Source organism: Oncorhynchus nerka, linkage group LG9b, assembly GCF_034236695.1.
Source record: "Oncorhynchus nerka isolate Pitt River linkage group LG9b, Oner_Uvic_2.0, whole genome shotgun sequence".
Taxonomy (NCBI): domain Eukaryota; kingdom Metazoa; phylum Chordata; class Actinopteri; order Salmoniformes; family Salmonidae; genus Oncorhynchus; species Oncorhynchus nerka.
This window is the reverse complement of record NC_088424.1, coordinates 48,031,449-48,058,086: the sequence shown is the minus strand read 5'-3', so window position 1 is coordinate 48,058,086 and position 26,638 is coordinate 48,031,449. Positions and strand designations below refer to the sequence as shown.

Sequence of the window (26,638 nt, the reverse complement as noted above, 5' to 3'; positions counted from 1 at the left end):
GGGGACACATGGAGGACACATGGAAGACACATGGGGGACACATGGAGGGACACATGGAGGACACATGGGGGACACATGGGGGACACATGGAAGACACATGGGGGACACATGGAGGGACACATGGAAGACACATGGAGGGACACATGGGGGGACACATGGGGGACACATGGGGGACACATGGAGGGACACATGGGGACACATGGGGGACACATGGAGGGACACATGGAGGACACATGGAGGACACATGGGGACACACACATGGAGGGACACATGGGGGACACATGGAGGGACACATGGACTTTGGGGACACATGGAGGACACATGGAGGACACATGGAGGACACATGGGGGACACATGGGGACACATGGACACATGGGGACACATGGAAGACACATGGAAGACACATGGGGGGGGGGACACATGGGGGGGGACACATGGAGGGACACATGACACATGGGGAAGACACATGACACATGGGGACACATGGAGGGCACATGGAGGACACATGGGGGGACACATGGAGGACACATGATGGAGGACACATGGAGGACACATGGAAGGGACACATGGGGACACATGGGGGACACATGGGGACACATGGGGGACACATGGAAGACACATGGGGACACATGGGGGACACATGGGGGACACATGGAGGACACATGGAAGATGGGGGACACATGGAGGGACACATGGGGGACACATGGAGGACACATGGAGGGCACATGAGGGCACATGGAAGACACATGGGGGGCACATGGAAGACACATGGGGGACACATGGAGGGCACATGAGGACACATGGGGGACACATGGAGGGCACATGGAGGACACATGGAGGGCACATGGAGGACACATGGAAGACACATGGGGGACACATGGAGGGCACATGGAGGACACATGGGGGACACATGGAGGACACATGGGGGACACATGGAGGACACATGGGGGACACATGGGGGACACATGGAGGACACATGGGGGACACATGGGGACACATGGGGGACACATGGAGGACACATGGAGGACACATGGAAGACACATGGAGGACACATGGAGGACATATGGAGGACACATGGGGGACACATGGAGGACACATGGAGGACACATGGAGGACACATGGGGGACACATGGGGGACACATGGGGGACACATGGAGGGAACTTTGGGGACACATGGAGGACACATGGAGGACACATGGAAGACACATGGGGGACACATGGAGGACACATGGAGGGCACATGAGGACACATGGAGGACACATGGGGGCACATGGAAGACACATGGGGGACACATGGAGGACACATGGAGGGCACATGAGGGCACATGGAAGACACATGGGGGGCACATGGAAGACACATGGGGGACACATGGAGGGCACATGAGGACACATGGGGGACACATGGAAGACACATGGGGGACACATGGAGGACACATGGGGGACACATGGAGGACACATGGGGGACACATGGGGGACACATGGAGGACACATGGAAGACATATGGAGGACACATGGAGGACACATGGAAGACATGGAAGACACATGGAGGACACATGGAAGACACATGGAGGACACATGGAGGACACATGGAAGACACATGGGGGACACATGGAGGGAACTTTGGGGACACATGGAGGACACATGGGGGACACATGGAGGACACATGGAGGACACATGGAGGGCACATGGAGGACACATGGGGACACATGGAGGGCACACGAGGACACATGGAGGACACATGGGGGGCACATGGAGGACACATGGAAGACACATGGGGGACACATGGAGGGCACATGGGGGACACATGGGGGGACACATGGAGGACACATGGGGGACACATGGAGGACACATGGAGGGAACTTTGGGGACACATGGGGGACACATGGAGGGCACATGGGGGACACATGGGGGACACATGGAGGGCACATGAGGGGCACATGGAAGACACATGGAGGGCACATGGGGGGCACATGGAAGACACATGGAGGGCACATGGAGGACACATGGAGGACACATGGGGGACACATGGAGGACACATGGAGGGAACTTTGGGGACACATGGAGGGCACATGGGGGACACATGGAGGGCACATGAGGACACATGGGGGACACATGAGGGCACATGGAAGACACATGGGGGGCACATGGAGGACACATGGAGGGCACATGGAAGACAAATGGGGGGCACATGGAAGACACATGGGGGACACATGGAGGACACATGGAGGGCACATGAGGACACATGGAGGGCACATGGAGGACACATGGAAGACACATGGGGGACACATGGAGGGCACATGGAGGACACATGGGGGACACATGGAGGACACATGGGGGACACATGGAGGACACATGGGGGACACATGGAGGGCACATGGAGGACAAATGGAGGACACATGGAGGGCACATGGAGGACACATGGAGGACACATGGGGGACACATGGAGGGCACATGGAGGACACATGGAGGGCACATGGAGGACACATGGAGGGCACATGGAGGGACACATGGAGGACACATGGGGGGACACATGGAGGACACATGGGGGGACACATGGAGGACCACCGAACTTATAGGAAGAAAACAAAAACAAAAGAAGTCCAACGGAACACATGACCAACCTGTTGAGACCTCCTCAGTTCTCTTCTACCAAAACCCTTCCAACCAGCAGATCCAACCAGCAGATCCAGGACCTTGTGTTGTTTACGAACGTACTGACAAGTCACTTTATGATGTAGATTCAGTACAGAAACCAGCTGCATCCATCCATGTTTTATACTGGAGCTGGGTGATATGGACAGAAACCAGCTGCATCCATCCATGTTTTATACTGGAGCTGGGTGATATGGACAGAAACCAGCTGCATCCATCCATGTTTTATACTGGAGCTGGGTGATATGGACAGAAACCCGATACATTTTGATAAGTTTCCTGATTTGATGTGTAAATGATAAATAGAACAAAAGGTTTATAACAATCTGCTCCACATTTAGTTTTTCTAACGATCCTTTAAACTGCTACTAGTTTAATGGTTGTAGTCATCAATCGTCCCGTTAAAAATCACCCGTTTTAACAAACTGATTCTCATTTAAAACTTCACGTTTCTCTAAAATAGGCTACTAAATCGTAATGAACGATAGCAGCAAAATGCGTGCGATAAGTGATCAGTGTGGTTGGTGCTGTTTTAGTTTATCAGTCTTTAGTCCTTTAGTTCTTTACAATTCCTGTGTACGTTTCCTCTTGTCTCATCTCTGCAGATCTCTTCACGCTTTTACACTGTTTTGTGGAGTAAAGATCCTTTCAATGCACAACAGCATCTGATCCTAACATACACAGCAACAAAGTGAAATCTATCGTCGTGTTGACTATACAGTACTTTATAGTCCTGTCTCTTCAGAGCTGGGCCCATATTTACAAAGTGTTTCATTTAATTTGTTATTATAATGAATCAAGATTAGATGGATTTGGAGGAACCTGATCCTTGCTCATTGAAAGCACAAATCTGACCTAAGTTTTCTCTCCCCTGGTCTGATCATTTGTTTTCCATCTCTCTCTTTCTGCTGTTTTCTCTCTCCTCTCTCTATCTGCTGTCTCTCTCTGTTCTCTCTCTCTGCTCTCTTCTCTCGCTGCTCTCTGCTCTCTCTGCTCTCTCTCTCTCCTCTCTCTATCTGCTGTCTCTCTGCTCTCTCTCTGCTCTCTTCTCTCGCTGCTCTCTCTCTCTCTCTGCCCTCTCTGTTCTCTCTCTCTCTGCCCTCTCTCTGCTCTCTTATCTATCTGCTGTCTCTCTGCTCTCTCTCTGCTCTCTTCTCTCGCTGCTCTCTCTGCTCTCTCTGCTCTCTCTCTGCTCTCTCTGCTCTCTTTCTGCTTTCTCTCTCTGCTCTCTTTCTGCTCTCTTCTCTCTCTGCTCTCTCTCTCTTCTCTTTCTGCTCTCTCTCTGCTCTCTTCTCTCTGCTCTCTCTCTATTTGCTCTCTTCTCTCTCTGCTCTCTCTCTCTGCTCTCTTTCTCTCTCTTCTCTGCTCTCTCTTTTTGCTATCTCTCTCTATTTGCTCTCTCTCTGCTTTCTCTCCCTGCTCTCTTTATGCTCTCTCTCTCTGCTCTCTTTCTGCTCTCTCTCTGCTCTCTCTGCTCTCTGCTCTCCTCTCTCTATTTGCTCTCTCTCTCTGCTCTCTTTCTGCTCTCTCTGCTCTCTTTCTGCTCTCTTTCTGCTCTCTTTCTGCTCTCTCTCTGCTCTCTCTCTGCTCTCTTTCTGCTCTCTCTCTGCTCTCTCTCTCTGCTCTCTCTCCTCGCTCTCTGCTCTCCTCTCTTTCTGCTCTCTCTCTCTGCTCTCTCTCCTCTCTCTCTGCTCTCCTCTCTCTATTTGCTCTCTCTCTCTGCTCTCTTTCTGCTCTCTCTCTCTGCTCTCTGCTCTCCTCTCTCTTTCTGATTTCTCTTTCTGTTCTCTCTCTCTGCTCTCTCTCTCTCTTTGCGACCCTTTCCTGAGCTTTTTCTGCCTCTTACGGGATCCCTTGTTATCATATGCAAATTAGCCCAGAAATGGTCGATTAGTGCACATCTGACAATAAAAATAAGTGATACTTACCAAAGACAGACTGACCAATCGTTAAACACTTCCCTCACTAAGAAACACACTGCACACTGCTCATTGTGGTCACTGAGTGTTCTCATGCAGTGAGGGAAAGGAATGTAACAATGCCTCCTGGCCCGGGCTTGAATAATGCAGTTCCCATATTTGTCGGGTTGTGATTGGTGGCAACGAGTGGTGGGATCATTGTTGTAGAACTGCAGGATGTCCTGAGGAAGACGCTCAGCGCTCCGGCCTCTACAGGGGCCTCGACAACACGGCAGCATTCAGGGGCAGGGCCAAGAGGCACCTCTATATACTTCTCTTACACCCCATTGGTCTCCTGAGGTGCTGCCCAGGCCTGGAACGTGGGTTAACGTTGGCTGTGGATTGCTCCCTCTCCTCTCCAACCCCCTTCCGAAGGTACCAGTAGACAAGAATATATTTGTTAGAGGGACTGAACAGCAACAGCGACAGCGACAAAACATCAACAGAGATTTGATTTTTAGTTTTGTGTTGACTGGTTGGTTTAGTCAGACCTCCTGCATTATCAGGATAAAGTGGAAGTGTTAAGAAAAGGTTTTTGAAGAGAAGCTCTGCTGTACTGGCAGGGGTGAGGAAACTCTGCTGTACTGGGAGGGGTGAGGAAACTAAGTCAGCAACACTTTGGTTCAGACTTCAACCACGATAGAACCAGGAGGTATCAGAGTGTGAGCTCAGGTTGATTGACTGAGCAGGCGGGACAGGTGGCGAGAAAGAAACAGACGGGGGTAAGTTTTACGATGGTCGTTTTGAAGGTTTTCTCAGTGTTCCGTCGAAGAGTTTTTAAGCTGCCTGAGTCGTTTCCTGTGGCGGGGAGACAGGAAGTGAAGTTGGATTTCTGTCTTCTCCTCTCTCTCTCTCTCTCTCTCTACCTCTCTCTCTACCTCTCTCTCTCTCTACCTCTCTCTCTCTCTCTCTCTACCTCTCTCTCTATCTCTCTACCTCTCTCTCTCTCTCTACCTCTCTCTCTCTACCTCTCTCTCTCTACCTCTCTCTCTCTCTCTATCTCTCTCTCTCTCTCTCTCTCTCTCTCTCTCTCTACCTCTCTCTCTCTACCTCTCTCTCTCTCTCTCTACCTCTCTCTCTCTCTCTCTCTCTCTCTCTACCTCTCTCTCTATACCTCTCTCTCTCTCTCTCTACCTCTCTCTCTCTCTCTATCTCTCTCTCTCTCTGTCTTTCTCTTGGGCTGCTTTCTTCAAATGTCATCTCTCTTACTGAACTGAACTGTTTCCTGTGTGAGAACGCTAACGTGCGTCGACGTCTTCTCGAAAGATTTGTCGACACTTCGTTGTCCACAAAACATTTGGACAACATATTTTCGGGAATTGCTAACAGGTACGGAAATATGTCTGTAATGTTGACAGGCTCAGTGAGCATGTGACCTGTGTTGAAGAGGTTTGATTGACAGATTGGAAACCTATATTACCACGGGATAATAGATTGGAGAGATGGTGTGTTTTGCACCATTCGGTTCTACTCTTCAAAAAAAGATTTTCAATACATTTTTTTGGACACACAGAAAGATGTCCCAAATGGACATCCTTGACTGTGTTCCTGTTAGTCTCTATGTACTGTATGTCTATATCTCTGTGTTCCTGTTAGTCTCTATGTACTGTATGTCTATATCTCTATGTTTCTGTTAGTCTCTATGTACTGTATGTCTATATATCAGTGTGTTCCTGTTAGTCTCTATGTACTGTATGTCTATATCAGTGTGTTCCTGTTAGTCTCTATGTACTGTATGTCTATATATCAGTGTGTTCCTGTTAGTCTCTATGTACTGTATGTCTATATCAGTGTGTTCCTGTTAGTCTCTATGTACTGTATGTCTATATCTCTGTGTTCCTGTTAGTCTCTATGTACTGTATGTCTATATCTCTGTGTTCCTGTTAGTCTCTATGTACTGTATGTCTATATCTCTGTGTTCCTGTTAGTCTCTATGTACTGTGTCTATATCTGTGTTTCTGTTAGTCTCTATGTACTGTATGTCTATATCTCTGTGTTCCTGTTAGTCTCTATGTACTGTTGTCTATATCAGTGTGTTCCTGTTAGTCTCTATGTACCGTATGTCTATATCAGTGTGTTTTAACACTTCTGCCCAGTTTATTGTTGAAAGGGACCATCCCATCACAGTTTCCTCACTATCTGCTCCCCAACAGAAAGAGAGGAAGTTATGAAATGTAGCCTATTTTTAAATGCTTAACCAATGAATGAAGTCATTCTACTGTGTTGATCTAATAAGGACTACTGTGCTACTTGTTATCTACTGTGTTGATCTAATAAGGACTACTGTGCTACTTGTTATCTACTGTGTTGATCTAATAAGGACTACTGTGCTACTTGTTATCTACTGTGTTGATCTAATAAGGACTACTGTGCTACTTGTTATCTACTGTGTTGATCTAATAAGGACTACTGTGCTACTTGTTATCTACTGTGCTACTTGTTATCTACTGTGCTACTTGTTATCTACTGTGCTACTTGTTATCTACTGTTCTACTTGTTATCTACTGTGCTACTTGTTATCTACTGTGCTACTTGTTATCTACTGTGTTGATCTAATAAGGACTACTGTGCTACTTGTTATCTACTGTGCTACTTGTTATCTACTGTGCTACTTGTTATCTACTGTTCTACTTGTTACATTTACATTTAAGTCATTTAGCAGACGCTTTATCTACTGTGTTGATCTAATAAGGACTACTGTTCTACTTGTTATCTACTGTGTTGATCTAATAAGGACTACTGTGCTACTTGTTATCTACTGTGTTGATATCTACTGCTACTTGTTATCTACTGTGTTGATTAATCTACTGTGCTACTTGTTATCTACTGTGTTACTTGTTATCTACTGACTACTTCTACTTGTTATCTACGTGCTACTTGTTATCTACTGTGCTACTTGTTATCTACTGTGTTGATCTAATAAGGACTACCGTGCTACTTGTTATCTACTGTGTTGATCTAATAAGGACTACTGTGCTACTTGTTATCTACTGTGTTGATCTAATAAGGACTACCGTGCTACTTGTTATCTACCGTGCTACTTGTTATCTACTGTGCTACTTGTTATCTACAGTGTTGTTCTAATAAGGACTACTGTGCTACTTGTTATCTACTGTGCTACTTGTTATCTACTGTGTTGATCTAATAAGGACTACTGTGCTACTTGTTATCTACTGTGCTACTTGTTATCTACTGTGTTGATCTAATAAGGACTACTGTGCTACTTGTTATCTACTGTGTTGATCTAATAAGGACTACCGTGCTACTTGTTATCTACTGTGTTGATCTAATAAGGACTACTGTGCTACTTGTTATCTACTGTGCTACTTGTTATCTACTGTGTTGATCTAATAAGGACTACCGTGCTACTTGTTATCTACTGTGTTGATCTAATAAGGACTACTGTGCTACTTGTTATCTACTGTGCTACTTGTTATCTACTGTGTTGATCTAATAAGGACTACTGTGCTACTTGTTATCTACTGTGCTACTTGTTATCTACTGTGTTGATCTAATAAGGACTACTGTGCTACTTGTTATCTACTGTGTTGATCTAATAAGGACTACTGTGCTACTTGTTATCTACTGTGCTACTTGTTATCTACTGTGTTGATCTAATAAGGACTACTGTGCTACTTGTTATCTACTGTGTTGATCTAATAAGGACTACTGTGCTACTTGTTATCTACCGTGCTACTTGTTATCTACTGTGTTGATCTAATAAGGACTACTGTGTTACTTGTTATCTACTGTGTTGATCTAATAAGGACTACTGTGCTACTTGTTATCTACCGTGCTACTTGTTATCTACTGTGCTACTTGTTATCTACTGTGTTGATCTAATAAGGACTACCGTGCTACTTGTTATCTACTGTGTTGATCTAATAAGGACTACTGTGCTACTTGTTATCTACTGTGCTACTTGTTATCTACTGTGTTGATCTAATAAGGACTACTGTGCTACTTGTTATCTACTGTGTTGATCTAATAAGGACTACTGTGCTACTTGTTATCTACTGTGTTGATCTAATAAGGACTACTGTGCTACTTGTTATCTACCGTGCTACTTGTTATCTACTGTGTTGATCTAATAAGGACTACTGTGTTACTTGTTATCTACTGTGCTACTTGTTATCTACTGTGTTGATCTAATAAGGACTACTGTGCTACTTGTTATCTACTGTGTTACTTGTTATCTACTGTGTTGATCTAATAAGGACTACTGTGCTACTTGTTATCTACCGTGCTACTTGTTATCTACTGTGCTACTTGTTATCTACAGTGTTGTTCTAATAAGGACTACTGTGCTACTTGTTATCTACTGTGCTACTTGTTATCTACTGTGTTGATCTAATAAGACTACTGTGCTACTTGTTATCTACTGTGCTACTTGTTATCTACTGTGTTGATCTAATAAGGACTACTGTGCTACTTGTTATCTACTGTGTTGATCTAATAAGGACTACCGTGCTACTTGTTATCTACTGTGTTGATCTAATAAGGACTACTGTGCTACTTGTTATCTACTGTGCTACTTGTTATCTACTGTGTTGATCTAATAAGGACTACTGTGCTACTTGTTATCTACCGTGCTACTTGTTATCTACTGTGTTGATCTAATAAGGACTACTGTGCTACTTGTTATCTACTGTGTTGATCTAATAAGGACTACTGTGCTACTTGTTATCTACTGTGCTACTTGTTATCTACTGTGTTGATCTAATAAGGACTACTGTGCTACTTGTTATCTACTGTGCTACTTGATATCTACTGTGTTGATCTAATAAGGACTACTGTGCTACTTGTTATCTACTGTGCTACTTGATATCTACTGTGTTGATCTAATAAGGACTACTGTGCTACTTGTTATCTACTGTGCTACTTGTTATCTACTGTGTTGATCTAATAAGGACTACTGTGCTACTTGTTATGACTTTGTTGTGTGTTTCACTCTTCTTCTTGTCGATGACATATGGCTCTGTCTGTGTGTGTTTTTAGCTTCATGACCAGGTTAAACTCTACAGCTGCTTTTGTTGCCTGTTTTCTGGCTGGTTGATGAATGGTGATTTGGCCTTTCTGTTGAAGTTCTCATGTGAGTTTTTAATCGCTTTCCAACAGGCATTAACTTCACGGAAGTGAACCAAGAAAAGAACAAGGTTATATTCAGCGAGATATACACGTCCATTGACAGTTTGGCATTCACATTTGGCAATGTGTGAGTACGACGTTTGTTTACCTTTTCACCGCCCTTGGCTTTGAGTGTCTCTTTGTCACAGAGCCAAGGATTTACCAGGGATTGTGGGAAAGATTTACACCTAAGCCGACTAACAGTGAAAATACCATTACATTTCTTGTAAACAGTATAATTATTAAAAAGGTTCATATTTACTATGTCACTACAACGTTTTACAGGCAGGGTAGCCTAGTGGTTAGAGTGTAGAGGCGGCAGGGTAGCCTAGTGGTTAGAGTGTAGAGGTGGCAGGGTAGTCTAGTGGTTAGAGTGTAGAGGCGGAGGGGCGGCAGGGTAACCTAGTGGTTAGAGCGTTGGACTAGTAACCGAAAGGTTGCAAGTTCGAATCCCCGAGCTGACAAGGTACAAATCTGTCGTTCTGCCCCTGAACAGGCAGTTAACCCACTGTTCCTGTCATTGAAAATAAGAATTTGTTCTTAATTGACTTGCCTAGTAAAATAAAGGTAAAATAAAATAAAAAAACGTTTTATTTATTTAAACTGAGCATTGTTAGTTGACGGTATAAATAAATATGTAATAACTTTTAGTGTTTGACACTTATCTTTTTACACTATGGTCTTGGACACCTGACATTGTAATTTAATGGCATAGATATGTTATAATCTTTAGTCTCGGATCTTTAGTTTCGTTAATCTTGCTCACTTGACGTTGTAATTTATGCTGACTCGTCCTCTACCTCCTCAGAGTGTCTGACTTCCTTATGGGAGATGTGGACAGCCAATCAGGGTTGGGGATCCCCCAGACCAGAAGAAGCAGGGTAAGCCAATCAGGGCTCACATATCAAGGGTGCATTCGGGAAATGCTTGAAATGTCGGCTGAACAGTGTTGAATTGAATGTTTAGTTTACTGAACCGTGTCAGTCGAGTATATAAAAGAGCAATATGTTGGTAGACTATAACATGTGTGTATTTTGTTTCATTTCTAGTCTTTTGAGAACCTCTCTGTGGATTCTGGGGGGTATGTTCCAGAGAAGAAAGGTCTTGTGGGTAAGTGTCTCGCTTCACTCCTTTCTCTTTCTTTTATGGTTTCAATTCTTTCCCCTCCTTCTTCTTGTTTCACTCTTTTTCTTCGTTTCTCTCTTCTTGTTTCACTCTTCTTCTTGTTTCACTCTTCTTGTTTCTCTCTTCTTGTTTCACTCTTCTTCTTGTTTCTCTCTTCTTCTTGTTTCTCTTTTCTTCTTGTTTCACTCTTCTTGTTTCACTCTTCTTCTTGTTTCACTCTTCTTCTTGTTTCACTCTTCTTCTTGTTTCTCTTTTCTTCTTGTTTCTCTCTTCTTGTTTCACTCTTCTTCTTGTTTCACTCTTCTTCTTGTTTCACTTTTCTTCTTGTTTCACTCTTCTTCTTATTTCACTCTTCTTCTTGTTTCACTCTTCTTCTTGTTTCTCTTTTCTTCTTGTTTCACTCTTCTTCTTGTTTCTCTCTTCTTGATTCACTCTTCTTGTTTCTCTCTTCTTGTTTCACTCTTCTTCTTGTTTCTCTCTTCTTCTTGTTTCTCTCTTCTTGTTTCACTCTTCTTCTTGTTTCACTCTTCTTCTTGTTTCACTCTTCTTCTTGTTTCACTCTTCTTCTTGTTTCACTCTTCTTCTTGTTTCACTCTTCTTCTTGTTTCTCTCTTCTTCTTATTTCACTCTTCTTGTTTTCTCTTCTTCTTGTTTTCTTCTTGTTTCACTCTTCTTGTTTCACTCTTCTTCTTGTTTCTCTTCTTCTTGTTTCACTCTTCTTCTTGTTTCTTCTTGTTTTTCTTCTTCTTATGTTTCTTGTTTCTCTCTTCTTGTTTCACTCTTCTTGTTTCAGTCTTCTTGTTTCTCTCTTCTTGTTTCTCTCTTCTTCTTGTTTCTCTCTTCTTGTTTCACTCTTATTGATTCACTCTTCTTGTTTCACTCTTCTTGTTTCTCTCTTCTTGTTTCACTCTTCTTGTTTCTCTCTTCTTGTTTCACTCTTCTTCTTGTTTCTCTCTTCTTGTTTCACTCTTCTTCTTGTTTCTCTCTTCTTCTTGTTTCTCTCTTCTTGTTTCTCTCTTCTTGTTTCACTCTTCTTCTTGTTTCACTCTTCTTGTTTCTGTCTTCTTGTTTCTGTCTTCTTGTTTCTCTCTTCTTGTTTCTCTCCTTGTTTCTCTCTTCTTGTTTCTCTCTTCTTGTTTCACTCTTCTTGTTTCACTCTTCTTCTTGTTTCTCTCTTCTTCTTGTTTCTCTCTTCTTGTTTCTCTCTTCTTGTTTTCTCTCAACGGCAGCCCCGGTTGCCCAACTCCGTTGTGGTCTCAACTTTCTGTTGAGAGTTAGAATATTAGAATACACCAAGGTGCAATTCTGAAATTGGGTTGTGCATCAGCAGTTTTTCTCATGTTATGTCAGTCACTGACAGTCACTCAATGAGTCATTCCGTGCCATGACACCCCCTGTCTCAGATTGTTTCTATAGTTAGAAACATACAAATATTACTCCTGCAACAATATTTTGTTGAAATTGAATTTGATCTCTTGAGAAATGAAACTAATAGATTGCACCCACATTGGCCTTTTTTATTTTATTTTTAGGACTCACATAATATTAAATAAATATAGTACCCAACATCTGATTTGAACTAAACTTCTTTCTACCATTGAGTAAGACATGAGCAATCCAACAAAATGGTCAAACGCCATCCATGGACCCCACACTCCCACCCCAACAACCAGTGTACATTATCAGTTCTATATGTCTGACAAGTAGTATGAAGCTGCTGCTTGGAGTATTGTTTCTTCATACAATGTCTTCCCAGTGAATCTGGTGATGTATTGATGCTGCTGTTCTTACTACTGTCACACCCTATTATCCATCTTGCTGGTCTCTAAAATGAATCACAACATTTTATATATATATATATATATATATATATATATTATATAGACAGAAGAGGGTCATTAGACAGCCCACAGTGTGTTTACAGCTGGGACAGAAGAGAGTCACTAGACAGCCCACAGCGTGTACAATATCCAGACGACCACATCTTGTTGGGTGGAGGTGTGGCCGGTCTGCCACGGCCCGTTTCATTTGGTATCCGTTGGGGACGGCTTTGGGAAGGATTCCATTCCCCCGTAGTTGTGTTGTACCCGAGAGTACCGATAAGAAAAGAACGTAACGTTATGACTATATCTACTGTTCCCTGAAGGAGGTAAAATGAGATTTCGCCGCATGTTTGGCCCCGTGCCGCCCGGTTGTGGGCTCGGGTGAAGAGCGATACTGAACTGATGGAATGAATCGAAAGCCCCATGGGTTATCACCTGTGGAAGGGGGGGGGGCTTCCCAGCGAGGTCGGGGATTTCATTGGCCTTGTCAGGTGTGATTTTAGTTCCTTCAATCGAAGTCGGAAGAGTACAGATCCCTCCCATTAGTTGTGTTGTACCTCGTTTCCCTCCTTCAGAGAACTGTAGTTATAGTGATAACGTTACTCTTTCAGTCCTGGGCTGTGCTGTAGGGGTTTCCTCCAAATAGCTGACATTCTTTAGCAGTTTAGAAATAGTTTTGTCTGAGAGATGGAAAACATGTGTTATCCACATGGCACCCTGTTCCCTACATCACGTGGTTCGTAAAACAACAGCTGTAGACTAACAGTGAAATGCTTACTGACGGGCCCTTCCCAACAATGATAACAGACATATAATATGAAGATGAAGAATAAATACACAATAAGTAACAATAACATGGCTATATACAGGGGGTACAATGGCTATACACAGGACGCTCCCTAGCCTAGTGGTTAGAGTGTAGAGTGTAGAGGTGGCAGGGTAGCCTAGTGGTTAGAGCGTTGGACTAGTAACCGGAAGGTTGCAAGTTGCAAGTTCAAATCCCCGAGCTGACAAGGTACAAATCTGTCGCTCTGCCCCTGAACAGGCAGTTAACCCACTGTTCCTAGGCCGTCATTGAAAATAATAATTTGTTCTTAACTGACTTGCCTAGTTAAATAAAGGTAAAATAAAATAAATAAATAAAATCTTCTCCGTCCTACCTTGATCCTCCTGTATTACCTCTCCAGGCCCAGAGGTGGCGCTGTCTAAAGAGGAGGAGGTTGACGTGATCCTGCAGAAGAACGACAGCGGGGTGGAGTCAGCTCTGCTCTATGCCAAGGCCTGGTCCAAGTACACCAAGGATCTGCTGGCCTGGGTCGACAAACGCCTGGGACTGGGTTAGTTAGACGCGCACAAACGCAAGCGCGCATACAGACACACACATATCACCACAACCAACAATCCAATCACACATTCAGTCACACTGACTTATCTGCTATGTCTTCCCCCAGACATTGAATGTGCCAAAAGTTATGCCAAAATGGCAGAATCTGCAAAGACGCTCGCGAGTCAACAGGTAATATTTTACATAGATTAAAACATAGGTTAACCCTCTTCAACTCACAGTGCACACATCAACATCAACATAGAATGTGACTACTAATATGTTTCTGTATGTTCGTCTGGCCCACAGGACTACATGCCGTTCAGAGATATCTATATTTCTACGTTTAAGAATGACATTGAGTACAGCCAACTCCTCCTGCAGACTGCCACTGCCCTGCAGACCAACAAATTCATACAGGTACCAATGACAGTCGTTATAGGGGTCAGGACCAGTCTTTATAGGGGTCAGGACCAGTCTTTATAGGGGTCAGTGACAGTCTTTATAGGGGTCAGTGACAGTCTTTATAGGGGTCAATGACAGTCTTTATAGGGGTCAATGACAGTCTTTATAGGGGTCAGTGGCAGTCTTTATAGGGGTCAGAGACAGTCTTTATAGGGGTCAGTGACCGTCTTTATAGGGGTCAATGACAGTCTTTATAGGGGTCAGTGACCGTCTTTATAGGGGTCAGTGACCGTCTTTATAGGGGTCAGAGACAGTCTTTATAGGGGTCAGTGACCGTCTTTATAGGGGTCAATGACAGTCTTTATAGGGGTCAGAGACAGTCTTTATAGGGGTCAGTGACCGTCTTTATAGGGGTCAATGACAGTCTTTATAGGGGTCAGGACCAGTCTTTATAGGGGTCAGTGACAGTCTTTATAGGGGTCAGAGACAGTCTTTATAGGGGTCAGTGACCGTCTTTATAGGGGTCAATGACAGTCTTTATAGGGGTCAGAGACAGTCTTTATAGGGGTCAGTAACCGTCTTTATAGGGGTCAATGACAGTCTTTATAGGGGTCAGGACCAGTCTTTATAGGGGTCAGTGACAGTCTTTATAGGGGTCAGGCCAAGTCTTTATAGGGGTCAATGACAGTCTTTATAGGGGTCAGGACAAGTCTTTATAGGGGTCAGTGACAGTCTTTATAGGGGTCAGTGACAGTCTTTATAGGGGTCAGTGACAGTCTTTATAGGGGTCAGTGACAGTCTTTATAGGGGTCAGTGACAAGTCTTTATAGGGGTCAGTGACAGTCTTTATAGGGGTCAGTGACAGTCTTTATAGGGGTCAGGACCAGTCTTTATAGGGGTCAGGACCTGTCTTTAAACGGGTCAGTGATATTCTTTATAGGGGTCAGTGACAGTCTTTATAGGGGTCAGTGACACTCTTTATAGGGGTCAGGACCAGTCTTTATAGGGGTCAGTGATAGTCTTTATAGGGGTCAGTGACAGTCTTTATAGGGGTCAGGACAAGTCTTTATAGGGGTCAATGACAGTCTTTATAGGGGTCAGGACAAGTCTTTATAGGGGTCAGTGACAGTCTTTATAGGGGTCAGTGACAGTCTTTATAGGGGTCAGTGACGGTCTTTATAGGGGTCAGTGACAAGTCTTTATAGGGGTCAGGACCAGTCTTTATAGGGGTCAGTGACAGTCTTTATAGGGGTCAGGACCAGTCTTTATAGGGGTCAGGACCAGTCTTTATAGGGGTCAGTGACAGTCTTTATAGGGGTCAGTGACAGTCTTTATAGGGGTCAGTGACAGTCTTTATAGGGGTCAATGACAGTCTTTATAGGGGTCAGTGACAGTCTTTATAGGGGTCAGTGACAGTCTTTATAGGGGTCAGTGACAGTCTTTATAGGGGTCAGTGACAAGTCTTTATAGGGGTCAGTGACAGTCTTTATAGGGGTCAGTGACAGTCTTTATAGGGGTCAGGACCAGTCTTTATAGGGGTCAGGACCAGTCTTTATAGGGGTCAGTGACAGTCTTTATAGGGGTCAGTGACAGTCTTTATAGGGGTCAGTGACAGTCTTTATAGGGGTCAATGACAGTCTTTATAGGGGTCAGTAACAGTCTTTATAGGGGTCAACAGCAGTCTTTCTTGGGGTCAATGACAGTCTTTATAGGTGCCAACAAAACTTCAAGACTAGAGAATGATCTTGTCTCAAGGCAACAATGTATCATTTTGGGTTCAAAGTAATTTGTGGGAAAGTGATGCGATATAATTGAATGTACACTATACTATAGTTGGTGCCTCTTTGTGCGTCCTGTAGCCGCTGTTGTCCAGAAAGACTGAGCTGGACAAACTGAGGAAAGACATCAAGGAGCAGTGGCAGAGAGAACAGAAGAAAATGGTATGTGAGACTTCTGTCCCTCTGCTGTTTTCTCTGTGTGTGTACCTGTCTACCTGTATCCTCCCTATAACACACCTGTCTACCTGTATCCTCCCTATAACACACCTGTCTACCTGTATCCTCCCTATAACACACCTGTCTACCTGTATCCTCCCTATAACACACCTGTCTACCTGTATCCTCCCTATAACACAGTGTGTCTACCTGTATCCTCCCTATAACACACCTGTCTACCTGTATCCTCCCTATAACACAGTGTGTCTACCTGTATCCTCCCTATAACACAGTGTGTCTACCTGTATCCTCCCTATAACACACCTGTCTACCTGTATCCTCCCTATAACACACCTGTCTACCTGTATCCTCCCTATAACACACCTGTCTACCTGTATCCTCCCTATAACACACCTGTCTACCTGTATCCTCCCTATAACACACCTGTCTACCTGTATCCTCCCTATAACACACCTGTCTACCTGTATCCTCCCTATAACACAGTGTGTCTACCTGTATCCTCCCTATAACACACCTGTCTACCTGTATCCTCCCTATAACACAGTGTGTCTACCTGTATCCTCCCTATAACACAGTGTGTCTACCTGTATCCTCCCTATGACACACCTGTCTACCTGTATCCTCCCTATAACACACCTGTCTACCTGTATCCTCCCTATAACACACCTGTCTACCTGTATCCTCCCTATAACACACCTGTCTACCTGTATCCTCCCTATAACACAGTGTGTCTACCTGTATCCTACCTATAACACAGTGTGTCTACCTGTATCCTACCTATAACACACTTGTCTATCTGTATCCTCCCTATAACACACCTGTCTACCTGTATCCTACCTATAACACACCTGTCTATCTGTATCCTCCCTATAACACACCTGTCTACCTGTATCCTCCCTATAACACACCTGTCTACCTGTATCCTCCCTATAACACACCTGTCTACCTGTATCCTCCCTATAACACACCTGTCTACCTGTATCCTCCCTATAACACAGTGTCTCTACCTGTATCCTCCCTATAACACAGTGTGTCTACCTGTATCCTCCCTATAACACAGTGTGTCTACCTGTATCCTACCTATAACACACCTGTCTACCTGTATCCTCCCTATAACACACCTCCCTACCTGTATCCTCCCTATAACACACCTGTCTACCTGTATCCTCCCTATAACACACCTGTCTACCTGTATCCTCCCTATAACACACCCGTCTACCTGTATCCTACCAATAACACACCCGTCTACCTGTATCCTCCCTATAACACACCCGTCTACCTGTATCCTACCTATAACACACATGTCTATCTGTATCCTCCCTATAACACACCTGTCTACCTGTATCCTCCCTATAACACACCTGTCTACCTGTATCCTCCCTATAACACAGTGTGTCTACCTGTATCCTACCTATAACACACATGTCTACCTGTATCCTCCCTATAACACACCTGTCTACCTGTATCCTCCCTATAACACACCTGTCTACCTGTATCCTCCCTATAACACAGTGTGTCTACCTGTATCCTCCCTATAACACACCTGTCTACCTGTATCCTCCCTATAACACAGTGTGTCTACCTGTATCCTCCCTATAACACACCTGTCTACCTGTATCCTCCCTATAACACACATGTCTACCTGTATCCTCCCTATAACACACATGTCTACCTGTATCCTCCCTATAACACAGTGTGTCTACCTGTATCCTACCTATAACACACATGTCTATCTGTATCCTCCCTATAACACACCTGTATCCTACCTATAACACACATGTCTATCTGTATCCTCCCTATAACACAGTGTGTCTACCTGTATCCTCCCTATAACACACCTGTCTACCTGTATCCTACCTATAACACACCTGTCTACCTGTATCCTCCCTATAACACACCTGTCTACCTGTATCCTCCCTATAACACACCTGTCTACCTGTATCCTCCCTATAACACAGTGTGTCTACCTGTATCCTACCTATAACACACATGTCTATCTGTATCCTCCCTATAACACACCTGTCTACCTGTATCCTCCCTATAACACACATGTCTATCTGTATCCTCCCTATAACACACCTGTCTACCTGTATCCTCCCTATAACACACCTGTCTACCTGTATCCTACCTATAACACACCTGTCTACCTGTATCCTCCCTATAACACACCTGTCTACCTGTATCCTCCCTATAACACACCTGTCTACCTGTATCCTCCCTATAACACACCTGTCTACCTGTATCCTCCCTATAACACACCTGTCTACCTGTATCCTACCTATAACACAACGGTCTACCTGTATCTCCCTATAACACACCTGTCTACCTGTATCCTACCTATAACACACCTGTCTATCTGTATCCTCCCTATAACACACCTGTCTACCTGTATCCTCCCTATAACACACCTGTCTACCTGTATCCTCCCTATAACACACCTGTCTACCTGTATCCTCCCTATAACACACCTGTCTACCTGTATCCTCCCTATAACACACAGTGTGTCTACCCGTATCCTCCCTATAACACACAGTGTGTCTACCTGTATCCTCCCTATAACACACCTGTCTACCTGTATCCTCCCTATAACACACCTGTCTATCTGTATCCTCCCTATAACACACCTGTCTACCTGTATCCTCCCTATAACACACAGTGTGTCTACCTGTATCCTACCTATAACACAGTGTGTCTACCTGTCTACCTGTATCCTCCCTATAACACACCTGTCTACCTGTATCCTCCCTATAACACACAGTGTGTCTACCCGTATCCTCCCTATAACACACCTGTCTACCTGTATCCTCCCTATAACACACCTGTCTACCTGTATCCTCCCTATAACACACCTGTCTGCCTGTCTACCTGTATCCTCCCTATAAACACCTGTCTATCTGTATCCTCCCTATAACACACCTGTCTATCTGTATCCTCCCTATAACACACAGTGTGTCTACCTGTCTATCTGTCCAGCTGTATCCTCCCTATAACACACAGTGTGTCTACCTGTCTACCTGTATCCTCCCTATAACACACCTGTCTACCTGTATCCTCCCTATAACACACAGTGTGTCTACCCGTATCCTCCCTATAACACACAGTGTGTCTACCTGTATCCTCCCTATAACACACAGTCTGTCTACCTGTCCACCTGTATCCTCCCTATAACACACAGTGTGTCTACCTGTCCACCTGTATCCTCCCTATAACACACAGTGTGTCTACCTGTCCACCTGTATCCTCCCTATAACACAGTCTGTCTACCTGTCCACCTGTATCCTCCCTATAACACACAGTGTGTCTACCTGTCCACCTGTATCCTCCCTATAACACACAGTGTGTCTACCTGTCCACCTGTATCCTCCCTATAACACACAGTCTGTCTACCTGTCCACCTGTATCCTCCCTATAACACACAGTGTGTCTACCTGTCCACCTGTATCTTCCCTATAACACACAGTGTGTTTACTTGTCTACCCGTATCCTCCCTATAACACACAGTGTGTCTACTTGTCTACCCGTATCCTCCCTATAACACACAGTGTGTCTACCTGGCTACCTGTATCCTCCCTATAACACACAGTGTGTCTACCTGTCTACCTGTATCCTCCCTATAACACACAGTGTGTCTACCTGTCCACCTGTATCCTCCCTATAACACACAGTGTGTCTACCTGTCTACCTGTATCCTCCCTATAACACACAGTGTGTCTACCTGTCCACCTGTATCCTCCCTATAACACACAGTGTGTCTACCTGTCTACCTGTATCCTCCCTATAACACACAGTGTGTCTACTTGTCTTCCCGTATCCTCCCTATAACACACAGTGTGTCTACTTGTCTACCTGTATCCTCCCTATAACACACCTGTCTACCTGTATCCTCCCTATAACACAGTGTGTGTACTTCTCTCACCTGACTGTATCCTCCCCTCTCCTCCTTAGCAAGAGTCCGAGGCGGCTCTGCGTAAGGCTCGGTGGACCCAGGCCCAGAGAAGAGACGAGTACCACAAGGCCCAGTCGTCAGCCAGCCGCTCCCAGGAGGAACAGTCCAAACAGCTGGACAAGAAGAGGAAACTGGAAGAGGAGGCTCTTCAGAAGGTATGAGGGGAGAAATATACTGATGTTTAATGAGCTGAAATAAAACATCCCAGAAATGTTCCATACGCACTAAAATCTTTTTTTCTCTCATATGTTTTGCACAAATTTGTTTACATATTCTGTTAGTGAGTAATTCTCCTTTGCCAAGATAATTAATCCACCTGACAGGTGCAGCATATCAAGAAGCTGATTAAACAGTATGATAATTACATAGGTGCACCTTGTGCTGGGGACAATAAAAGGCCACTCTAAAATGTGCAGTTTTGCCACAGAAGTCTCAAGTTTTGAGGGAGCGTGCAATTGGCATGCTGACTCCAGACATGTTGCCAGATAATTTAATGTTCATTTTTCTACCATAAGCCGCCTCCAACGTCGTTTTAGAGAATTTGGAAGTACGTCCAACCGGCCTCACAACCGCAGACCGTGTATAATCACACGAGCTCAGGACCTCCACATCCGGCTTCTTCACCTTTGGGATCGTCTGAGACCAGCCACCCGGACATCTGATGAGACTGTGGGTTTACACAACCAAAGTATTTCTGCACAAACTGTCAGAAACCGTCTCAGGGAAGATCATCCGCGTGCTCGTCATCCTCACCAGGGTCTTGACCCAACTGACTGCAAGTCGGCATCAAAACCCGACTTCAGTGGGCAAATGCTCACCTTCGATGGCCACTGGCATGCTGGAGAATTGGCCTCTTTAGGGATGAATCCCAGTTTCTACTGTACCGGGCAGATGGCAGACAGCGCGTACGGCATCGTGTGGGCGAGCGGTTTGCTGATGTGGGGATATGGTATGGGAAGGCATAAGCTACGGACAACAAACACAATTTAATTTTATCGATGGCAATTTCAATGCCATTCAGTGACGAGATCCTGAGGCCCATTGTTGTGCCCTTCACCCACCACCATCACGGCCCCATGTCGCAAGGATCTGTACACAATTCCTGGAAGCTGTAAATGTCCCAGTTCTTCCATGGCCTGTGTACTCACCAGACATGTCACCCATTGAGCATGTTTGGGATGCTCTGGATCGACGTGTATGACAGCGTGCTCCAGTTCCCGCCAATATCCAACAAATTCGCACAGCCATTGAAGAGGAGTGGGACTACATTCCACAGGCCACAATCAACAGCCTGATCAACTCTATGTGAAGGAGATGTGTCATGCTGCATGAGGCAAATGGTCACACCAGATACTGACTGGTTTTCTGATCCATGCCCCTACCTTTTTTAATGTATCTGTGACCAACAGATGCATATCTGTATTCCCAGTCATGTGGAATCCATAGATTAGGTTGTGCAAACTTTTTGGATCAAGGGCCACATCGGGGTTTTGAAGTTCAACGGAGGTCTGCATTTTTTGGGGGACCAATTGTTTGTTAAAATCAATTTGCAGGGGCCTCCCGAGTGGCACAACGGTCTAAGGCACTGCATCGCTGTGCTTGAGGCAGCACTACAGACCCGGATTCGATCCCAGGCTGTGTCAAAGCTGGCCGTGACTGGGAGACCCATGAGGCGGCGCACAATTGGCCCAGCGTCGTCCGGGTTAGTAGAGGGTTTGGCAGGCCGAGATATCCTCGTCCCATCGCTCTCTAGTGACTCCTGTGGCGGGCCGGGTCCGTTCGCGCTGACGCGGGCGCCAGGTGTACGGTGTTTTCCTCCCGGGTTAATCGAGCAGTGTGTCGGGAAGCAGTGCGGTTAGGTCGTGTTTCGGGGGACGCGCGGCTCTCGACCTTCTTCTCTCCCGAGTCCGTAAGGGAGTTGCAGCGATGGGACAAGACTGTAACTACCAATCCCCACGAAATTGGGGGAGAAAACGGGGGTAAAAAAACAAGCATATTCATTTCTCTTGAATTTATATAAGATTTATTTATTTATATGAGTTGTAACATCTTTAAAATGGTTGCATTTTGCGTTTATATTTTTGACGTAGGGGATGCACTGACTCCTATAAGCACGTTCCTGCTGATGTGTTACTGATCTCTATATTCCTGTGTTACTGATCTCTACACGCCCTGTGTTACTGATCTCTGTACCCCCTGTGTTACTGATCTCTATACCCCTGTGTTACTGATCTCTATACCCCCTGTGTTACTGATCTCTGTACCCCTGTGTTACTGATCTCTATACCCCCTGTGTTACTGATCTCTATACCCCCTGTGTTACTGATCTCTGTACCCCTGTGTTACTGATCTCTATATTCCTGTGTTACTGATCTCTATACCCCCTGTGTTACTGATCTCTGTACCCCTGTGTTACTGATCTCTGTACCCCTGTGTTACTGATCTCTATACCCCTGTGTTACTGATCTCTATATTCCTGTGTTACTGATCTCTATACCCCCTGTGTTACTGATCTCTATACCCCCTGTGTTACTGATCTCTATACCCCCTGTGTTACTGATCTCTATACCCCCTGTGTTACTGATCTCTGTACCCCTGTGTTACTGATCTCTATATTCCTGTGTTACTGATCTCTATACCCCCTGTGTTACTGATCTCTGTACCCCTGTGTTACTGATCTCTATACCCCCTGTGTTACTGATCTCTGTACCCCTGTGTTACTGATCTCTATACCCCTGTGTTACTGATCTCTATATTCCTGTGTTACTGATATCTATATTCCTGTGTTACTGATCTCTGTACCCCTGTGTTACTGATCTCTATACCCCCTGTGTTACTGATCTATATTCCTGTGTTTCTGATCTCTATATTCCTGTGTTTCTGATCTCTGTACCCCTGTGTTACTGATCTCTATACCCCCTGTGTTACTGATCTCTCTACCCCCTGTGTTACTGATCTCTGTACCCCTGTGTTACTGATCTCTATACCCCCTGTGTTACTGATCTATATTCCTGTGTTTCTGATCTCTATATTCCTGTGTTTCTGATCTCTATACCCCTGTGTTACTGATCTCTATACCCCTGTGTTACTGATCTCTCTACCCCCGTGTTACTGATCTCTATACCCCCGCGTTACTGATCTCTCTACCCCCTGTGTTACTGATCTCTATACCCCTGTGTTACTGATCTCTATACCCCTGTGTTACTGATCTCTATACCCCCTGTGTTACTGATCTCTATACCCCTGTGTTACTGATCTCTATACCCCCTGTGTTACTGATCTCTATACCCCCTGTGTTACTGATCTCTATACCCCTGTGTTACTGATCTCTATATTCCTGTGTTACTGATCTCTCTACCCCCTGTGTTCCTGATCTCTACCCCGTGTTACTGATCTCTATACCCCTGTGTTACTGATCTCCATACCCCTGTGTTACTGATCTCTATACCCCTGTGTTACTGATCTCTATACCCCTGTGTTACTGATCTCCATACCCCTGTGTTACTGATCTCCATACCCCTGTGTTACTGATCTCTATATTCCTGTGTTACTGATCTCTCTACCCCCTGTGTTACTGATCTCTGTACCCCTGTGTTACTGATCTCTATACCCCCTGTGTTACTGATCTCTATATTCCTGTGTTACTGATCTCTCTACCCCCTGTGTTACTGATCTCTATATTCCTGTGTTACTGATCTCTATACCCCTGTGTTACTGATCTCTATACCCCCTGTGTTACTGATCTCTATACCCCCTGTGTTACTGATCTCTATACCCCCTGTGTTACTGATCTCTATATTCCTGTGTTACTGATCTCTATATTCCTGTGTTACTGATCTCTGTACCCCTGTGTTACTGATCTCTATACCCCCTGTGTTACTGATCTCTATACCCCTGTGTTACTGATCTATATTCCTGTGTTACTGATCTCTATATTCCTGTGTTACTGATCTCTATATTCCTGTGTTACTGATCTCTATACCCCCTGTGTTACTGATCTCTATACCCCCTGTGTTACTGATCTCTATACCCCTGTGTTACTGATCTATATTCCTGTGTTACTGATCTCTATATTCCTGTGTTACTGATCTCTATACCCCCTGTGTTACTGATCTCTATATCTCAGGCTGAGGATGCCAGAGACCAGTACAGAGTCTGTTAATCCCCCCCCCCCCCTCTCTCTCTCTCTCTCTCTCTCAGGCTGAGGACGCCAGAGACCAGTACAGAGTCTGTTAATTCCCCTCTCTCTCTCTCAGGCTGAGGATGCCAGAGACCAGTACAGAGTCTGTTAATTCCCCTCTCTCTCTCTCTCTCTCAGGCTGAGGATGCCAGAGACCAGTACAGAGTGTGTTAATTCCCTCTCTCTCTCTCTCTCTCTCTCTCTCGCTCTCTCAGGCTGAGGATGCCAGAGACCAGTACAGAGTCTGTTAATTCCCCCCTCTCTCTCTCTCTCTCTCTCTCTCTCTCTCTCTCTCTCTCTCTCTCTCAGGCTGAGGATGCCAGAGACCAGTACAGAGTGTGTTAATTCCCCTCTCTCTCTCTCTCTCTCTCTCAGGCTGAGGATGCCAGAGACCAGTACAGAGTCTGTTAATTCCCCTCTCTCTCTCTCTCTCTCTCTCTTCTCTCTCTCTCTCTCTCAGGCTGAGGATGCCAGAGACCAGTACAGAATCTGTTAATTCCCCTCTCTCTCTCTCTCTCTCTCTCTCTCTCTCTCTCTCTCAGGCTGAGGATGCCAGAGACCAGTAGAGAGTCTGTTAATTCCCCTCTCTCTCTCTCTCTCTCTCTCTCTCTCTCTCTCTCTCTCTCTCAGGCTGAGGATGCCAGAGACCAGTACAGAGTCTGTTAATTCTCTCTCTCTCTCTCTCTCTCTCTCTCTCTCTCTCTCTCTCAGGCTGAGGATGCCAGAGACCAGTACAGAGTGTGTGTAACTGATGCAGGGGCCAGGAGGGCAGAGCTGGCCAGCACCAAGACAGACATCCTCACTCAGATCAGAGAACTGGTGACTCAGTGTGACCTCACACTCAAAGCTGTAAGTTAAAGTCTCTTCAGAGTATCAGGAGCCAGGATTGACATGAGTATAGCTCCAGCGTTTATGTGACTGAATGTGATAAAAATGGGTCTGTGTATATAAGGGTGTATATATAAGGGTGTATATATAAAGGTGTCCTATATAAACATTGTCCAATGTTGTTTTTTTTTTTAAGGGGCAAAATGCCGTAAATCCTATTTGAAAGCATTCTAACTTTCCCCCTCCCTCTTTTCTCCAGGTGACAGTCAACTGGCTCCAGCTGCAGCAGGCCCAGACCGTGTCTCTACCCGGCCACTACCAGGCCCTGTGTGAAAACGCCAAGATGTACGAGCCTGGACAGAGATACGCAGAGTTTGTCAGAAATCTTCCCAAAGATCAGATACACATGGAGTCCTTCTCCGTTGATGAACGGTTAGTCGACTTATACTCACTTACATACTTAGGCTTCGTCTCAAATGGCATTGGAAAGATCTCAAAGACCTCGCCAGTACACTAAATGTAGATTTGTGCTCCATTTTGATTTTTTGGGGGACTTACAATTCCTACGTCAAGGTTCACTGAGAGTGAAAAACACAAGCCATTTGGAACAACCATTTTAAAACAACAACTAAAGGTCAAAGTTCAGTCATTGTTTTGTTTTCGTCAAGTCCTAACGTTTAACCAGCTGTTTCATTACAGTTTCACAAACAGAATTGGAGAGAAAATGAAAACAGTTTCAGTTTGATTGTGGACTGGCGCCTTTTCCCTCATAAACTCCCATTGTCTTCCCATGTTCTGTTACTGTCCGTGTACAGTAGTACTGACTTCTCACAAAGAGTAACACTATGAGACAGAGAAACAAAGAGAGATAGAAGGGGTGTGAGGGGTTTGGGGGAGAAGGACAGAGGGAGAGAGAGTAAGGAGAGAGAGTAAGGAAGAGAGTGTAAGGGAGGGGGAGGGAGTAAGGGGAGAGAGAGTAAGGGAGAGAGTGTAAGGGAGGGGGAGGGAGTAAGGGGAGAGAGTGTAAGGGAGGGGGAGGGAGTAAGGGGAGAGAGAGTAAGGAGAGAGAGTAAGGGAGAGAGAGAGGAGTAGGGCGAGTGAGTTAGGGAGGGAGGGAGAGAGAGTAGGGAGGGAGAGAGAGTAGGGAGGGAGTGAGAGTAGCGAGAGAGAGAGAGTAGTAGGGAGAGGAGTAGGGAGAGAGAGTTAGGGAGAGAGAGAGGAGTAGGGCGAGTGAGTTAGGGAGGGAGAGCGAGTAGGGAGAGAGAGTGAGTTAGGGAGAGAGAGTAGCGAGGGAGAGAGAGTAGCGAGAGAGAGAG

The 26,638-nt window shown here is 45.1% G+C and overlaps 1 protein-coding gene across 5 annotated transcripts in view; it reads left to right on the top strand.

The window, feature by feature from the left end:
* The window catches only part of LOC115122375 (rho GTPase-activating protein 29-like), a 121,593-nt gene that overhangs the window by 37,120 nt on the left and 57,835 nt on the right, over positions 1 to 26,638 (top strand). For 2 of the 5 annotated variants that reach the window (XM_065013792.1, XM_065013793.1), the window contains exons 3-12: positions 9,728 to 9,824; positions 10,545 to 10,617; positions 10,786 to 10,846; positions 13,872 to 14,021; positions 14,136 to 14,200; positions 14,318 to 14,428; positions 16,273 to 16,353; positions 20,314 to 20,469; positions 25,206 to 25,343; positions 25,582 to 25,754. In XM_065013792.1, coding sequence (XP_064869864.1) covers positions 9,728 to 9,824; positions 10,545 to 10,617; positions 10,786 to 10,846; positions 13,872 to 14,021; positions 14,136 to 14,200; positions 14,318 to 14,428; positions 16,273 to 16,353; positions 20,314 to 20,469; positions 25,206 to 25,343; positions 25,582 to 25,754 — 1,105 coding nt within the window. The other 3 variants (XM_065013796.1, XM_065013795.1, XM_065013794.1) reach the window with 3 other exon arrangements.